Source organism: Prionailurus bengalensis, chromosome B2 (assembly GCF_016509475.1).
Source record: "Prionailurus bengalensis isolate Pbe53 chromosome B2, Fcat_Pben_1.1_paternal_pri, whole genome shotgun sequence".
NCBI classification, from domain to species: Eukaryota; Metazoa; Chordata; class Mammalia; order Carnivora; family Felidae; genus Prionailurus; species Prionailurus bengalensis.
Genome location: NC_057349.1, coordinates 143,097,522 through 143,116,305, shown reverse-complemented (window position 1 = coordinate 143,116,305; position 18,784 = coordinate 143,097,522). Strand labels below are relative to the sequence as shown.

Genomic DNA, 18,784 nt, shown 5'->3' with positions numbered 1-18,784 from the left:
AGTGGCTTAAAAAAAAAAAAGGCATTGTTACCTGCTTCAAGAACAAACTTTAAATTCCTACTTTATTGGCTGACCGACTAGATAAACATGCCTGCCTCTGACAGGGTGTTCTTCGGTGAGCTTGTCAACCTCCCTGTGCCCTGCCCCCTCACCTGTGAGACATGATCCAGGGACCTACCTCCCAGGTTCTGATGAGGCAGGACCGGAGAGCCTAGCACCGGAAGCTTCTGGCCCCGTGCCTGGCACCCGGGCACCGTCTCTTCTTACCATAGAGAACAGAGTAAATGGCAGAGGAACTCTACTTTAACTACTAAATTCTAATCTGATTAAAAGCTTTTGTAACTCATGATGGGCATTCTTTTTCTGACTTAGCCTAATAATGCAATATATTTTCCTTTTGCTACAATGAACATCACCCCCCTCCCCCCTTCTGTGACCTCCACTTGTTCATTAACAAGTAGAGCACCTACTATGTGCCAGGTTCTTAGCTCCTAGGGTTACACTGATGAACAAAAAGGGGAAAATCCCTGCTTCCAGGGGCGCCTGGGTGGCTCGGTCGTTGAAGCCTCTGACTTTGGCTCAGGTCATGATCTCATGGTTGCCTGGGTTCAAGCCCCACGTTGGGTCCTGTGCTGTCAGCAGAGCCCGATTTGGATCCTCTGCCCCTTCTTTGCCCCACCCCCTCTCGGTGCGCGCTCTCAAAAATATTAAGAAAATCCCTGCTTCCAAACCTCTAACATAAAGTCAGGGAGTGATAGCAGCACTGCTGTTGGTTTTCATCCAGGCTTTGCCGGGAGGCAGAGGTGCTTTTCTTCTCTCACTGACTCTTTGTTGGGTGACCAGTTAAAACGACTGGGCAGACTGTGGTTTGTTTTTGTCTGTTTTGTTGTTGTTTGGTAAATCACTCTTGCATTGGGCAGTGAGCCAAGATACTTCTCTAAGAACTTGTTTTCAAGTAGGTTTGATGATAAGCATGTCATCATTTGCCATGCCCTTGTAGATTCTTCCATCATTTCTCAGGCATTGAGGTTCAGGGAAAATTAATTCTTTTTGAATAATATTTGGACTTTTGCACCATTACTGCATCCATAGGTTTCTTGTAAGATATGTCTTAGAGGGAGAGCCAGCCATGGTTATTATGTTTTTAAAGAGAAAATTGAACCACAGATCACTTGGTACAAGCTTAGAACATAAATATTATTTTGGAACCACCTCTTTATGAAAATACGTTATGTATATTAGTGTAGTGTTCTTGTTAAGGTGTTTCATTGCCTTGGTTAAATAATTACGGATGTTGCTTCTTCTTTTCAAGTATCTGCTTACATAAGTGGGACTTAGATGGGGAGATAGGGTGGGGAAAACTGGATGTTTGTTAAGAAACTGGCCAAACAGGGCAGCTTGGAAATACAGTATGATGACAAGGCTGCAGAGTGCATGACACAATTCGAGGAATTCAACTGTAAAAGGTTTTTGAGACAATGGATAATTGAATATTAACTGAATTGTAAATATTAAGGAACAGTTTTGAATTATGTTGCAAGTGATAGTGGTCTGGTGGGTAACACATATACACACGTGTGTGTACTCAGAGTCCTTTCGAGCTACGTACTGAAGCTTTTACGATTGAAATGATCCTGTGGCAGCCTAGAAAATGCCAGCAAAAAAAAAAATTTATCTTAAACTGGAAGAATATTTGAATCGAGAATGTTAGAAAGTTAATGGCATCCAGCTGGGTGACAGACAGTACATGAGGGGAGGGGCGAGTCCTTGTACTGTTCTATTTTTGTGAATGTTTCAGATTTTCCAAAGTAAAGTTTGTTTTTTAAAAGCACATGGGGGTGAAAGGGAAAGATGCTGTCACTTTTACAAACCGCCAAACGCTGGAGTGGTTGGAGGGCAAGCAGGAAGGGACGTCTCTGCCCTGGGATCTGGAGTCCCAGGCGGGTCCTGCTGAGCGGCTCTCCACAGACCCCCGAGTGGATGCGGTTTCTTGGGAGGCCTTGGGTGTTCTGATCAGATGAGTGACTGACCTAACCCCATCTGGACCCTCTCACCTCCCACATACATATTTTATTCAAGGGGGACCTCCAGTCAACATTGCAGTTGATTTGAAAACACACAGAAGTGTTTGTTCCCAGCTAGTTCCAGTTACTCTGTATTCCCACAATCTTGGGGGTGGGGGTGGGGGTGGGTTGTGCTGTGTTCTGAGCCCTGGCTGGAAATAGGTCATTGTCTCAATGGCAGCATTTGCGCAGCTGAAAATTGGAAGTGAGCGTAAAGCGTGGGGCATTCCGGGGCAGGGTTTTGGAGCACTGGGACCATGGGTAGGGGTAGGGGTGGGACGAAGCAGCACAGACCTCCCCCGCCCCCTTCCCCTCCACTAGTTATGTGCATAGATGTAGTCCATCCTGGACCTGACAGACCAGATTGTGACCAAGTATAAATTGAAGGCTTTTGTTTTTGTTTTTCCCCGACACTTAGTGTAATTTCAGAAACACTGGGCCGTTTAAAGTAAGTTTGGTTGAAATGTGCTTATGCAGGCAAATTTTGTAAGGTTACTGATTTCATATGGAGTTTTAAAAAAGCTAATGGGGTCTTGCTCCCTGTTTTTGAAGATGTCAAAAGTAAGGGCTTCTTGGTCAAGTTCAAATGTATTTTGCCTAAGCTTCTTACAAGGGAAATGTTCTGTACCCCAAAACATTATGGCATATGTGGTTTTAACACTTTTTATTTTTGAAATACTCTTTACACCCAGCATGGGGCTTGAACTCACAAACTCAAGATCAAGAGTTGCATGCTTAACCGACTGAGCCATCCAGACACCCCTACTGCACATGGGATCTTAAGCAGGGGCAAAGATCTGTCAAAGAAATGGCACAGGATTTAAGTACAATTTATCTTTTATGTCCTTGCCTAAAACAACAGGTTAGTGAAAAGAATTCTGCTTGGACATTTCTATTTTTTCATAGGCTTCCCCCCACATCACGCCCCCTCCCCAGTAGGTTAGATAGGAGAAACCCTTCAGAGACTTGTAACTTTACAGAGAAAACATTCCAGGTGGGTAGTGAAGTTTAATCTATAGGCCTTTAATTTCCTGTATTTTATGAGCCTAGAATGAAAAATCATTGCAGCAACTGGTGGCCATCCTGGCCCTTCTCTTCTTTTATGGGATCCTCAGTTTGTGGATATAATTAACCTCCCTTTTCAGTGGACTAAATTGATGCTGAAGTATGTATGACACATCTAGCAAAACTGAAATCACGTGTTACAGAATCAAGACTTCACAAGCTTATTAGGTAAAGAGAAAGTGACCTTTGAGTGGGGAGAAAAGGATGTAGACAGCATCTGTGTTTCTGGAAAGAAAGTTTCTTTTGTGGAACGTGACATTCTTTGATCATTGCCTCCCCTTTCCTAGGTCAGGTGTCCAAGCATTGTAGCTAGTTTAGTGCCCATATTAAATCTACACACACAGTGTATGTCATTCCTACTTACAGACTCTCACAAAAAAAGGTTCTTTAAAACGCACAGCTATGGGCGCCTGGGTGGCTCAGTCGGTTAAGCGTCCGACTTCGGCTCAGGTCATGATCTCACGGTCCATGAGTTCGAGCCCCGCGTCGGGCTCTGTGCTGACAGCTCAGAGCCTGGAGCCTGCTTCGGATTCTGTGTCTCCCTCTCTCTCTGCCCCTCCCCTGTTCATGCTCTGTCTCTCTCTGTCTCAAAAATAAATTTAAAACGCACAGCTAGTAGGCATCAGGAAAATGATTTTTATGTGCCCTCAAGCTGATAAGAAAATGTCCACCAGTATTCCTCTGCAGCACAGGTCATTGGAACTTGGGTGAGAGGGACGATCCTTTCATTTTGTCACATGTCTGGAAAGCAGTGTCTTCCTGCCTCTGTTTCCTCCTTCTAGAAGCGGTGCCTGAGCCCATGAACAGAGGGGAGCACGAAATGTTCCCAGCTCAGTTTTCAAGTAGTGGGAACTGACCTTCTTTTTAGTGGGGCTGCTCAGAAAGTTCCCTTCTAGCTCTAAGGTTGTGATTTTCTCTGGTTATAATGAGTACAAACAAGACTGGTTTGTCTGCTTTTTGTATTGCAGCTCTGCTTGACAGGAAGTGGGTCTGGGGGCAGGAAGTGGCTTATTTTCAGAAGCAAAAGGAGCCATTTAGAAAGACTTGGGGTTTCATTACGTGCTCTTGAAATTATGCGATGGTTGATCTGGGCTCTTCCTTTTTGTATATCTATAATTTTACATAATTTTATCCTGGAATTTGGAAATATAAACTTTTCAGAATTGAAAACGATTGAGTTATTGAAAGATACAACTTTAGCAATAACATTTAGAAGCCCCATAGATACAAATAAGTATTTTTAGTAGCTGATTATCAGAAGTTGAGGAAGTTGCATACACTTTTCTGGGCCTCAGTTTCCTCAGCCTTTCAAAGAAAGTAGTTGGACAAGGATAACTTTTCACCTCTCACCAAGCAGTACCCATTTAGAATCTCCCTACAAGATAGTTTTACCTTGTCACTACTTTTGTTGTTCCACTTATAATGTATGCATTTATGTAACATAAAAATATGATCTAAAATGTAACGTGTAGAGATACCTGAAACATGAAAGTTCTTTGGAAATCCCAAGACCCAGCTGTGATGTTAACACTCTGCCCTATTGTCCACTGCACATTAAAAATTTGACTTTTCTAAAGTTAAGAAAGGAGGTAAAGGGTAGATAGTGTTAACTTTTATTATGATTAAGTTACCCTCAAGATTCCTTAAGTGATATCGAATTCTTAGCTAAAATGATGTTGGTGCCCCCCTCATGGTGTCAAAACGCTCTTGGGGTAGGAAGCGGGGGCCTGGCTGCTTCCCACCCCTGTATTTCCATGGTCAAAAAGATATTTTTAAGTGTTTACTTTTTAGAGAGTGTGCGCACACATGCACGCAAAGGGGGGTGGGGACAGAGGGTGTGAAATGGGCTCTTCGCTGACAGAGAACCTGATGTGGGGCTCAAACTCAAGCCGTGAGATCATGACGTGAGCTGAAGTCAGACGCTTAACCTGCTGAGCCACCCAGGCACCCCATCCAGGTTAAAATTTAAACTCCCATTCCCTAATACTAAGGACTGTGCTTAACCTGAACTGAGAAACTCTACTTACAGCTACTTGGTTGATAATGGAGTTGAGCTGGCTATTTGTCATTGAACTCTGATTGTGACCTTACTTTTCATTAGTAATTAGCACCTGGGCAGATGTTAACCGACCACTGCTTTTTTTTACACTCCCATCTAGAAGGAATAGGAGGGGAGGGCACAGGATTGCTTTAATCCAGAAGGATAGTGGCCCATCCTGAGGCACTAGATTGTGGCAGGTTAATTTGGTTTCTTGATAGATACTCCCTCCCAATGGGACATTCTCAGGCTCCCATGAACTGTTAGCATCAGCTCACATGTAGCCAAGCTTGAATTGTCCCGGGGAAATGACTACCATCACCAGGAATGGAGTATCTGGAGCCCCGTGATGGGCACCATGAGACGGGAGGACAGCCATCAGCAGCATCGCCCAGTCCTTCTCTGTGACTTTCAGTGCTTCCTATTCTCAGGAATAGTGGGACCACCCGCCCATGGTTCCTGGGAAGGTTCCAGGAATTACTGAGAACCGAGGATCAGCACTTTGACCTCTGTAGAAGTGCTGTATATTGGTTATCAGAGCTGTCAAAATGGACTCTTGGTCAGCCTTAACATTTGATGATTTTATTATTCCTGTTACGAGGCTATAAAAGACTGGAAAAGACCAGTATGTTGTCCTAGTTTTGTGTAACTATTTGAAAACTATCAGAACACGAGTTTTGTATCTATTCTGCCCTTCTGTCTTCAATGGTTTGTTGTGCTGCAGATAAAACGATGATGCACAGAAGAATTTTTACTGAATTCCCTGACCATTTTTGTTATAATCCAGCCTCTACATTTGCAAAGGTGGTTGACCGGTTCTCTTTGTCATCTGAAAACGTTCCTGCCCCAATCAACCAATTTGTTCACTGCTACTCAGTTTCTTTAATCTTGAAATAGAAGAACATATAAAATGATGTGATTGGGTATAATTTAAATGTAAGATACACAGGAGCTCAAAAGAAAGGAATAGCAGTATTGTGAGTGATTATCCGTTGATTTACAGGTTTGCTGTTAGTGTTATTTAATTAGTAAAATGTATTTATACTGCTTTTTCCATCTTCTCTGAAGGTCTGGTGTTAAGAGCTAGCACTAAACATGTATCTCTGGAATTTTAAAGTTTGAGCCCAGCCTGCTTTGGGCGTGTGGTGACATGTGGTTCTGCTGGTGGTGGGAACATTTCAGGAGGGACTGCTGCCCCCCCAGCTCTGACCGACCGTGGTGCTGGTGTCGGGTCATTACGGACTTGGCTCCATTTGATGCACAATCGTATTTTCAGGACCACATTTCTATTTTACTTGTTTTTCTCTCTGTACATCAGTGTTGTGCTGTTGTGGTAAATACCTCCCCATAGCAACATACTGGTTTTTCTTTTGGTCTCTCTATCCTTAAAAGAATGGTATACGACAGCAGGGTGGTTTCTGGACTGGCTTTCTTCAATAAAAGCTGGGCTCGTCTAATTATGTGCTTATTAGAAACTATAACAATGTAAAATATGGTCACTGGATTTTCTTTTTCTTTTTTTTTTTTTTTTAACGTTTATTTATTTTTGAGACAGAGAGACAGAGCATGAACGGGGGAGGGGCAGAGAGAGAGGGAGAGACACAGAATCGGAAGCAGGCTCCAGGCTCTGGGCCATCAGCCCAGAGATCGTGACCTGAGACGTGACCTGAGCTGAAGTTGGACGCCTAACCGACTGAGCCACCCAGGTGCCCCCGGTCACTGGATTTTCAATGGCAACTACTTCTATATAATTTTGTTGTTTATATAAACAGTGTTACTGGGAGCAGCGATGTCCATTTGAAACAAACATTTTATATCCTAGGTAGAAAAAAGTTATCTTTTAAGTAGTAGTCATTACCATGATCCCCTAAAAAGGGCTGATGATATACAGGGAGAAAAGCTAAAAAAAATCCATTTGCCTTTGGGGCTTGGCTGAATTCATGCATCTGCATTTCTACGCTAAGCCGATTAAGGTTTGCTAAGTTAACGGTCAAGTTTTCGGAGCTTGGTCATTTGTTAGCTAGCGTTTGTGAAAAATGACCACTGTGTGTCATAGCTAATGTTAGGATTATTTATTGAGTTGGAGTATTGCTCATAAGGACTTGATCTTTATCTCAAAGATCAGGATCCAGAGAGATGACCAAAATAGGGGGTCCATCTTTTGGGATATGGAGTATGTGGGATGGGAGAGCATAGGTCTGTAACTGTTTTTAGTTCTAATGAATGAAAATTTAGTGAAGATATTTTTACGTAGTGGATTATAAATAACAGCAATAAATGCATTAATTTGGCCAAAAGGTGTTGTGGCTTCTTGTATGTTCGGGGTAGTAACCTCTTGCCCTGAGAGCAGTGGCTGTCTGGGGTGGCTCATCTGTGAGTTTGGTAGAGCGGCGTCGACTTATGGGCTCCATCCCAACTTACTGAGTCAGACTCTCTGGGCCCGGGGCCCGGAAAGCTGTGTCAACAAGCTCTTCAGGTGAGTCTTTTGCGTGTGCAGGTTTGTGGAGCACTGAGGACCCAAGGAGTAGCTTATAAGGTGCAGCTGGCTGTATTTCTTAAACGATTACCAAGGGACGCCAGATTTCCTACAACATGTCTGGTGTGGTCACGTCCTTTGGGCAGCAGTGAACAGGGCTCTGGAGGTGTTTGTGTTAAGTAGCTGTAGCATGCCCGGCACCATCGGAGTTCAGTGTCGAACAGAAGACTCGGCCGCCTGCCTAAAAGTTGGAGCAGGAACACGATTTACTTGGGAGAACCCTGAACAAGAGCCTGGGTTCTCCCCTCCTCTCCTTGGTGGTGAACGCCCAGTTGTCTTCCCTCATGTGTAAGGGGAAGGAGTTGACTAGAATTCATGATGCTAGAAATACTGCTGGCTTCAGAGAGTAAGTGTGGGAGCGTAGGATTCAGAGTGTCTTCTACTGTGTTCACATCAGTTTGGCAGCTTGGACTGTCTTCCTGTGAGCACATAGAATATTTTCATTTACAACTTACAGCAGTAAACTTAAATTGAATTTTAGTTTTTAAAAATTCATTTTTCTGAGTTGCTGGGCTGGCTCAGTCAGCAGAGCATGTGACTCTTGATCTCAGGGTTGTGGTTTCAAGCCCCACATCGGATGTAGAGATTACTTAAAATCTTTTAAATAAGTACACACATAAAAATTCATTTTTTTTCATCTTTATTTTCCCCTAAAGATTTTTTATTCTTACCATTTTGAATGCCAAACTGACAGTATAGTTCATATTTGCAATCACTAAAGCAACATGGAGCTAGTTAAGATACTCAACCCAAATGTCCCAAATGGTGAATGGATGGACAGCAGTGATGTATCCATACACTGGAATGTTCCTTGGCGATAAAGAGGGAAGCCCCAGTACAGGCTATATCATGGATGAACCTCGAAAACATTACACTGAGTGATGGAAGGCAGAGTGTTTATACGCCCTGTTGAGAACAGGGAAATCTATGGAGACAAAAAGTAGATGAGTGTTTCTCAGGGCTGGGGAGAAAGGAGTATTGGCAGGGGTGACTGCTAATGGGCACCAGGTTTCTTTTAAGGGAATGAGATGCTCTAAAATTAGATAGTGATGCTGGTTGCATAACTCTGCTGAAAACCACTGAATTGCATGTTTTAGATGGGCGAATTGTGTGTAAGTTATATTTCAACAAAGCTGTTATTAAAAAAGAACACATAATGACTCAACATGAAAATCAAAATACAATAGTCTCTATAATTATTGAATTACATGAACCAAAATAGCATCAGAAAACTGTTATAAATCATTTATTATCTGTTGTGAGAATTTTTCCTTGTTCCACTTCCCTGCTTCCCCCATTTGTGGGAGAAAGTTTACTGTATCTACTTCCTATCAGAGCATTTCTAAGTATTTGAAAGGTCTTATCCAAATATTTGAAAGCTGTTAGAAGTTGCTGAAGTGGCACCTTCGGAAGAAGGCTGGAATGTTGGAAAACAGCACTGACATTTTTAAGTGATTATGAAAGGTCAAGCTCTCAATGTAATCTTGGTGGTGCTTGGATGGTTCTACTGAGGCTAATTTTTGAGTAAATGCAGGTGTGATAGTATAGGGATTAATCTGTTGTCACTGAATCCACTGCCTGAAATTCAAACATTCAACTGTTACGGTTTGTATTTCGCTGTGTATTTTAAATGGTTTTCCTGCTGCAAACTTTCTTCCCCCACCCGCCGACTAAAATGAAATCTGACTGCCTTGCCCAAGAAGACAAACGAGTGCTTGCCTGTAAAGGCTGTAGAGGAATTGATTGGTCTTGAATGTTTCCTTCTTGGTCTTTAGTGCACTATGAATTTATTCTGTAAAAAGTGTGATTAGAGAGGTAATCTTTTTTTTTCTTTTTTTTAAGAGAGGTAATCTTAAACCAAATTCATTGTATTTCAGAAGGAAGTGGGCACTTCCCAAAGGAAAAATTGCGGTACTGGATTTATTTGCCAAAACAAGGGAAAGAACTGGCAGATAATATGACAGCCATACGTGGGTTAGAAGTAAAATACAATATTTCATTGTCAATATCATTTTTATGCCTCTCAGACTCTTAGAAGGCATTTTAGATACCATTTTAATCAAATAAACTGGGAAGACTTAGAAATCATGTTTTCCAGAGTACATTCTGAAACATACCAGTCCTTTGGGATATTCCATGGAAGAAACTTCTGTAGGTAGAACATTCCTGGGGAACTTTGACTAGGACACTGTCCTGGGGTTTTGCACCAAAGATATTAACACAACAAAGACACTCAAGCCTTTCCATTAAAGAAAGAAAAATAAAACAGAAACCACCTTAACATATGTGACCTCCAGATAGCCCCCCCCCCCCCATTTGTATCACCTCTTTGTCTCCCTATGAAGGTCAGATAATGTTCTACAGAACTGCACTGCCCCTGACTTGGGTGGTGTCAGAAGCCATTCAGATAGTTTTTTAAGTTATAGAATGTTACAGTTGGGAGATCCCTCGTAGATAAAACGTTTCCAGTCACAGGACTTCATATTACAAATGAGGGGAAGGGGCTTTCTTCAGGATGTGGACCACTGGGCAGGGATTGGCCGGGATGCCTAGGGAAGCGGGTCTTGGCCCCCTACCTGCTGTCAGGCCTGTGCTTGTGGTTTCTCAGCTTTCTGGGGGAGTGAGCAAAGGGAACAATGGATTTCTTTTTTTTTTTTTTTTTTTTTTTTAAGTTTATTTATTATTCTGAGAGAGCAGGTGGGGAGGGGCAGAGAGAGAGAAGCCCAAGCAGGCTCTGTCAGACTTGGGGCTCAAACTCCTGAACCGTGAAATCATGATGCGAGACGAAATCAAGAATCAGTCGTTTTGACTGAGCTACCCAGGTGCCCCGATTTATTTTTGTTTTAATAGGGTAAATTGTTAATTGAGTTTATTTAAAAAAAAAAAATTGTGGTTTAATACACTTACATTCTCCTCTTGGAAAAAGAGGTCAGTTGCATCAGAACAGTAAAACGTGTACTGCTCTGTGTCCAGCCAGAGAGTTGCATTTTCCCTCCTGGAAATGTGAAATCAGGTATGAGCTTTCCTTTTGCCCATGAAAACCATCTCCTGGCCAGCTTTTAGTAGCATCACAGTTGGCTATTTTTCTCTCCTCAATCTTTCTGGTCCGTCCACACAGCTTTCCTAAGAAGTCAACCCACCTGTTTTCACAGCTCCAGCCTTCATTGCGCTCCTGCACCTCCCTGGTGCTGCTGTTGGACTTCAGACCTAGCATTTCTGAGGTGGAAGGGACCTCGGGACTTCTAGTCCAAAACTTCAGCTTGCAGACAAAGCGGGGTGTGAGGCCCAGTGGGAGGAAGTTCTCAGGCTACAACACCAGCTCTCAAACCCGGGCCCCCTGGCTGCTGTTCTCTTGCCCGTGGTTCAGTGATCCCCGAATTCAGCTGGTTTTCTTGGGCTGAGGCCGAGAAACTCAGGCTGCGCTGGGGATTCTAATAGTTGGACCCATTTGGAAATAACTGTGAATGGGCGCTACTTGAGACCCATCTCTATCCATCATGTTGTAAGTGACAGAAGGACGAGAGAAGTCTGACTCCTCTGTCTGCAGTGCCCAAGGCACCCAGGGCACCCAGTAGGCACCCAGGCACCCAGTGAGCGAGCCTCCAGGGCATGCCGTGTGCCCGCTAGCTGGGGTGGGTTGCCAACAGTGAAATAAAACCCCTATGGTTCATTGGCATGTAGTGTCACAGTTTTGAGCTGAGCTAACCCATAAGAGCAGCAAATAGAATTTTTTTAGAGTAGATTATTAAGCGGAGGGAGGACAGAGACAGCATTACAGTTAGGTTTTCATTAACTTCATTAACTAAGGCAAAGATAGGTCTATGTGTTAAATTCCCTATCAGATAACCTATTCGTTATCTAGTCAAGAGGCATGGCTCGTACACCTGTGAAACAGCAGTCATTTCATAAAAACTAAACATGCATGGCATTTTGCTTAGATTTAAGAACTTTTACTGGCCAGATTTGTTCTTGTTTTAGAAATAAAACTTTTCATTCCTATTTTTGTTTTTATAGCCTTTGTCTCTTTCAAATACAGACCTGCAGCGTATACTAATATTCTAGTAATCATAAACTCGCCTGTCTTACTGAAATGAGAACACAAGTTCCCCACTAAGCCAGGCTGCTGGGGCAAAAAGAAGAAAGATTTTTCTGCTAAATATGGCCAGTGTGGAAAATCTGCATTATACTCATTAGAGCCTCATTTTTTTGGATGTGTTGGGGCATCTTCATTAACATGTGTTCTTGACTTGTGTCTAAGCAAGTCCTCTTACTCTAAAATTCATGACATGGCATAGAGCAGTAGAAAGACCTCATTATTTTTAATCTGTGGAGTTTAAAAAGCTTTTGCTAACTTAACTCCATTATCTAAAGTTATTTATGAATTCCCATTATACGTAGTGGGGTCTGGTTAAGTCTAGTTCCTTCTATGTTGTAACATTTTAGAACTCTCAGTATGGCTTTGTTTCTTAGTTTCAGTTGGAGTACCACGGGGAGGGAGACATGAATTGTTGAGCTACCGTCTACACCGTCCACGGCATGGGGCATGTGTGTCTGTGTGCACGTGAGGGGGAACTCGAGCAAAACTCAACTTTTGAATCACTGTCATCACCCCTAAACAAAGCAGAATGTTTAAAAGGCTTTCAGTATTGTGTCAAGCCTGAGAGAATCCCTGCCTTTTGGGGTTAGACTTTCAGTGACTGACTGCATGCTGTCTATACACACGTATCCCACACATTACTATGGGATTTTGCTGCCTTCAGCAGATGTTGCCTTTGATAAGAAAAACTTAACCTGGGGGTAATTACCAGGACAATAAAAGTTGCAAACCATGCATTCTTTCCCCCAACGTTTGCACACGGTTTGGGTTTGTGTGATGGTATGTTTTAAGCCTGTGGACCTCTGGCTTTTTTTGTGGAACCATGCTCACATTGATCATGCAGGACCACACAAGCCCACTTTATTTCTGTGGCACCGTTGCAGATACGAGCATCAGCTTCCATCCCAGTACTGAAAAGAATTGCTTACCGTGGAAACTCAAGACAAAGAGAATCAAAAAGGAGAGTTGGGATTTAGACATGTTTCCTTAATTGCTAAAGTCTGATTTCTTTTAAAGGTACTGGATAAGTGGATCAAATTATGTATATAAATGGTCTTGTCATCTGAGTAAGTGCTTCATTTTAAACTTGGATACAAGTTTGTGCCATATTTCACTATTTCATTATTAAAGATCTATAAAATTGAAAATAATCTTAACAGGCTTTGTAAACCCAGAGCTCTATATCCTGCTTCTGATGAAGACAGCGCCTCTCTGTGGCCCTCAGTCTGGGTAGCAGCCTCCCGCTTCCTCGGCATCTGGAAATGATGGGAGCACTTTTAGATTGTCCCAGGGACTGGGGACACTTGTGTTTAGTAGGTGGGCTCAGACCTGCACTGGAGATAGTCTTGGCAGAGCGAGCACCTGTGCCTGGAATGCCATTCATGCCCCCATGAGAAACACTAGCGGGGCAGTGACCTTGTCCAGGAGCACGCACCTGTGACGCAGAGCAGCTCGGCCACCGGTCATCATCATGTTCACGTGTTGTTTAGGGTTCCTGAGATATCTCGTCCCAGCCTCCTATCAATATTGTAGAGCATGCGCTATATATGAATATACACGTATGTTGATAAAATTCATTTGATTTATAATTTGGGGGCAGGAGATTGAAAATAAGAAAAATTCTGTTGTGTCCCCAAATCAGAAATGGAAATTACAGGGCCAGGAGACCAAACAATGGAGGAAAGCCTATTTGTTTCCTGTTATTTGTCCCAATTTTATTTGTTACTGCAATGCCAGAAAAACTTACCCTGATCTTTATTTAGGCTCACTGTCTTTGTTGGAGATTCTGTACCACACACACTTCATGCTTGCTGGTGGGTGTTGGGCCTCACAGAAAGAATTCTCTGGAAAGACCAGACCAAAACTTGGCAGAATGGCTGTGTTGGAGCTGTGGACAGCAGAGTAGGTCCTTGTGGTGGTTCGTGTACTTTGTAGAGGTTATGCAGACCTTCTCTTCATGCTTCATTTTTAAGAAGTTTACTTACTACGGACTACTGGCCTGTTACCCCCATCCTCTGAAAAAGCATTCAAAGAGTTGTGTGAACTTGGAATCAACTGTAGATCTGATTTAAACCTTAAAATCATTTTTTTTTAATATTCCTGGTAATCAGTTTGCAATCAGTGAATCAGAAAAGCATATCGAAGACCCCGTCCGTATTTGTGGGCCTCCACCTTAGTTTTGGGTGTGATGCATCCTTGTGGGCTTATGAGTGTGTAATTGGAGCGACATTCGTCTACTGGAATGCTTGACTTGGGGCTGCTTTTTCATCTCTAATATGTGCATTTGGAACCATAATTGAGAAAGGTACTTTTATCTTCTGCTTCATAATAGCCATTTTGTGATTATTAAAAAAATAAATTATTGCCAGCAGGAAAAGAAAGTTAGGTTTTTATGTTTTAATATAGTTGAAGAATTTACAGTATGTTTCCTTTTGCTTCTCAGTAAACTCGAGTTTTTTAATTTGTAGACTTGAGATTGAAAGGGAGACTTTTCTTGAAATCCTGGAAAATTTATGCCTCCCTTCTCTTTACTATCAACCAGAGAACCTTTAAGACACAGTGGATTGTATCAAAGTGTCTCTCCACTATCAGTCTTCAGGGTTGGGGGGGAAAAACATCCCTAAAGACTGGTTTTGTTCCTAAAGAGACAACCAGAGTGGTGACTGCTAAGCATGTGTAGTGTGCCAGCTCTCCTTAGACCTTTGTCAGCAAAGCGTTAGTCCTGTTGCTCTGTCCCCGTGATATTTACATCTGAGGAAGGAGGGGTTTAGGGTACACGTCTATCCAGCTACTTACGTATGTCACTCGAAAAATGGTGAAAAGCAAGCGTTTCCTAACATTGAGCATTCTGGGGTGCCTGGATGAGGCACTGGTTGAGCGTCTGACTCTTCATTTCGGCTCAGGTTGCGATCACTGGGTCGTGGGATTGAGCCCCACGTCGGGTTCTGTGCTGAGTGTGGAGCCTGCTTGGGGTTCTGTCTCTCCTCCTCTGCCCCTCTGTCTCTCCTGCTCACATGCGCTTGCGCGCTCTCTTTGTAAAAACATAAATAAATAAAAAATAAAAAAGATAAGCTTTACTCTTGCTGTGTGGTGGTGTTTTTCTTTAGGACAGTCACATAAAGTAGTATGTTGTCTGTTTCATATGCTGGTGAATTTGACTTTTCTCGAGTGATATATTTGAAAACTACTTTGAAATGAGTTTTTTAAACAAAACACTCCATGGGAATGTTAGAGACCTCGTTAAGGCCCCTCATCGCCCCCACCTCAGTTCCTTGTGCTCCGACCCTCTTGTGATCTGTCCGTCCCCATGTCGTACTTCTGTCCTCTGCTGGATGACTCTCACAGGTTTGTATTGATGGGATGTGTGCCATTTTGTTTGTCATAGCTTTCGTTTCTGAAGCAGTTTTCCACGTTTCTACCATCTTCTTAATTAGCATTTCAGTTACTGCACAATATCCTCTTTTGACGTGTCATCAGTCATCTGACCGTTTCTCTTTTCACTATTCAGTTTCTGATGTTTCTAAACCTTCTGGCATATCGCTTGCTCCTTCTCTGTTCCTTTCACTTACTGTCTTGGTCTGACTTCTCAAGGAGGCTGGCCAGCCCACTGGTGCCTTCCTTGGCTGTCGTGAGGGTCAGTGCGAGCTGGTGCACGGAGAAATGTTAAATGTTTATCAAGGTATTTTTGTAGAGAACCAGCTTAGACCTAAGTGCGAATGTGCTTTAGTAAAGCAAAGGAGGCCTGCGTTTGAGTCCAAACTGTGCACACACTGAGACTCAGCAGCTGTCCACTCTGAGTGGACACTCGCAGCGTGTGAGTGTGTGTGCATGCGTGTGTCATGACAGCATGAGAATGGATGTCAGTGAGGAATTTACTCTTGCCGTGTTGCTAAGTAGCTTTGAGTTTATGCCGACGGCTCAGAAGATCATTACAAGAAAGGAGCACCCAGTTAAGTGTAATTTATTTCATTCTGTTTTCTAGATCAACGTCCGAGTTACCACCATGGATGCGGAGCTGGAGTTTGCCATCCAGCCAAATACAACAGGAAAACAGCTTTTTGATCAGGTTGGTCTTTGAGCTTAGGAGGGAGAACCCCTAATTAGAAAATTATTTTTTGCAGATCTGAATAATTTTGCTGAGCATATTGGCTTGCGGCTTACCTCTTTTTGTAGAGGAGAACATTTCTCCTTCTTCCAGGGGGTTCACACTGTTGTAAACACCCTGCGCGAGTAGCCCCTGTTCACAGCCCTGTGAGAGGAAATTTGGGGATGCTCTGAAGTCTTCATTAGCACAGCCCGTGAGCTAGGCAAGGCAGAGCACGTCCACATCCCTGCGTATTTCTTCTTGAGACCTGAAGGTGGTTGCAGAACGCTGATCATAGTGAGCCACCCAGAAAGCGGTGATAATTCTGCCATGGAACAGTTCCAAGTTTTGGAACAAGATCTGCTTCTCTGGGCTAAGTAAAGTCTGCTCCGGGGCCAGGGCTCCAGGAGGGCAACAGGCGCAGACCTGAGTTTACAGGTCCCTTGAGCTATAGCCTGCCTGGCTAAGAGGCCCCGCTGATGGGACAAGTGATGTTCTGAACCCTAGCACTAAGCCCAGAAATTGGAGTGGGTGGTGATCAGGAGCTGAGGGAGGGTGGGTGACTTCTAGCAAATTTAGAAGGTGTAGGGGACTCCCTCCTGCGTCTGGTCATATCTCCTTCTTGTCCCCAAAAGTGAGCACCCGGTAGGTTCATCCCCACCATGTGCTGGGCCGGCACTGGTGTGTGTGCTGGGCTTCGTGGGGTGGGCAGGGACACCTCAGTTCTGCCTGTGCTGCTCTTGTGAGGTCATTGCCTGGCTCTGCCCATACCCAGTAAGGACAGAGGCATTTACTCTTCGCGGTCAGGCTGGACTTGGGGCAAAAACCTAAAGGTTTCTTCTGAAAGAGAATCCTGAAGTAAATTAAGTGGAGCCAGCCGAGCTCTGTGTGGGTTGGGTCAGTGGTTCGAACATGGGTCGTACCAGAGTCCTTGTCTGTAAATGAGTGGTGGGGCTGTCCTCAAGTGACTGTTCTAAAGTGGAGACGGAAACTGGGGGTTAGTTACAGAATTTCGATGCCTAGGCCGTTTACCTGCCCAGCCTCCATCTGCCTTGTTTGTTCGTGTGTCGCTTCTCCAACATCGCGTGAGGAGTCCGCGGTGACACCACTGCCAGTGTCCGAGACATCCGTGTCTGCCCGTGGGACCCTTTGGAAGCGGAGGGAGCGGAGAGAGCAGCGAGGCCTGCCCTGCTCCCTGAAATACTCCACTTGGGTGGTCCAGTTCCACGGACGTTTTTAACTACACGCTCGTGTGCTAGGCGTGGATGGAGCTGTGTACCACTCGGGGTTCCCCCCGCTTCCTGGTCCAGGGTGCCACGTTGACAGAACTCGGCATGTTCCTACATGTTGAGCAATTTTACTCGTTTGGTGTTTGCGTTGGTTTGGTTTTTTTCCCTGCGTTGGTTTAAAAACAGGTATTTTTATTAGATTATCTGCTTAACAGAGGCATGGAGCTGTGGGTTAATAGGTATACAAAAAATGGACCCTGAACTCAGTCGGTAGGTGTGGGTTATTTTAAAAACGTATTTAATAAATCCAGTCAGCATGCCAAGTCTGGATAAATTCAGTATCTAAATTGTTCCAGAGCTCGTTAGCCCCATCAGCCACATTCAAGCGCGATGATACTGTTCCCCAGCCCTGAAAGTCAAGTCCCCAGATCTATGTGCTAAACAGAACACAAGGCCACATCCCACTTGAACCTCTGTTCCCAAATCATGTTTCCTGCCTGAATCTCAGCCAACCTCCAAGACAGGTAGTGAGATTCTACCACCAGTTATCAGAAAGGGAAGTAGTGGGAGACAGAAAGATCCCGAACTCCGCCTTCAACAGTAGGACCTGGATCACAAAGAACTCTGATCACAGAGTTCACATTTAATTTCTTTTCAGTTTGGTGTGTCCCTAAAGAAAAATGCGATGTAATCTGAGGGTGCTGAGGTTGGAGCTGACCTGGAAAGCAACTAACTCTATGTGTACATGGACACATGGAAGGACATGGAAGTTAGAGAAGAGAGTTGCCTGAGGTCATAGTGCTCACCAGGGCCCGGGCAGGTTCTGGCTGTGTGGCATCATGAGCCTGCTTACACTTGTCTTTTTGAAGATCCGTTTGTTTATCCTTCTGTGTCTTTCCAAGGCAGCACATGACACTGCGAAGGTCCCGCCTTCCCGTGAGTAGGTCATCAGGGGTGCCCTGGGTGCTTTCCGGGGCTCCTTCCCGCACCCCAGCCAGGCTGCGCGTGTTTTCTTCTCGATGCCTTTGGAGTCTGTGTCCTTTTCTCAGTTGCTCCACCTGATTCTAGGTTTGGGCCAAACTACCAAGCACTAGAATATGGTCCTTAAGTAGAAGGGGTTGAAAGACACTTGAGAGGTAAGCTCGTCCGAAGCCTTCTCTCCCACCGCATGAGCAACATGAGTCTCTTCTGTGGGTCCCGGCCCATCCCCATCCCCGTCCCCATCCCCAGCACTCTTGCTGGATCTGCCTGGATTCTAGTCCGGGGGTCTGACTTGATGGGGGGCCTCCCAGGCCAGCACCGCACAGCCAGGCGAGATCCTACGGTTCCGGAGGCAGTGAGAGCTGTGACTCTGTGTGCCCTTTGTTTCCATCATCACAACCTGTGTTCAGTTGTCACTTGAGGTGGAGTCAAGTAGACTTGTCCCTGCATTTTCCATTCCAAACTGCCATGTAAAACACTGCTGAAGCAGAAATGAAGGAATATTCTCCACACCTGTTCAAATTCCGCTTCCGTGTTGCGTATCTGCTTTAGTAAGCCAAGGATATTCGAGGGGAAGGGTGAAGTGTGTTTTTTCAGGAATATTGGATTTCCCTTGTAAGGAGGACTTAGGGGTTGGTTTTTGGAATGGACTGAAGGAAAGCAGGTTAATTCAAGTGTGCCGTTTTGGGAAA

At 44.1% G+C, this 18,784-nt stretch overlaps 1 protein-coding gene across 3 annotated transcripts in view; it reads left to right on the top strand.

The window, feature by feature from the left end:
* The window catches only part of EZR (ezrin), a 50,938-nt gene that overhangs the window by 9,929 nt on the left and 22,225 nt on the right, over positions 1 to 18,784 (top strand). For 2 of the 3 annotated variants that reach the window (XM_043592677.1, XM_043592678.1), the window contains exon 3: positions 15,781 to 15,864. In XM_043592677.1, coding sequence (XP_043448612.1) covers positions 15,781 to 15,864 — 84 coding nt within the window. Of the gene's footprint in view, positions 1 to 15,780; positions 15,865 to 18,784 lie in introns of those variants that run through there. The other variant, XM_043592679.1, reaches the window with a different exon arrangement.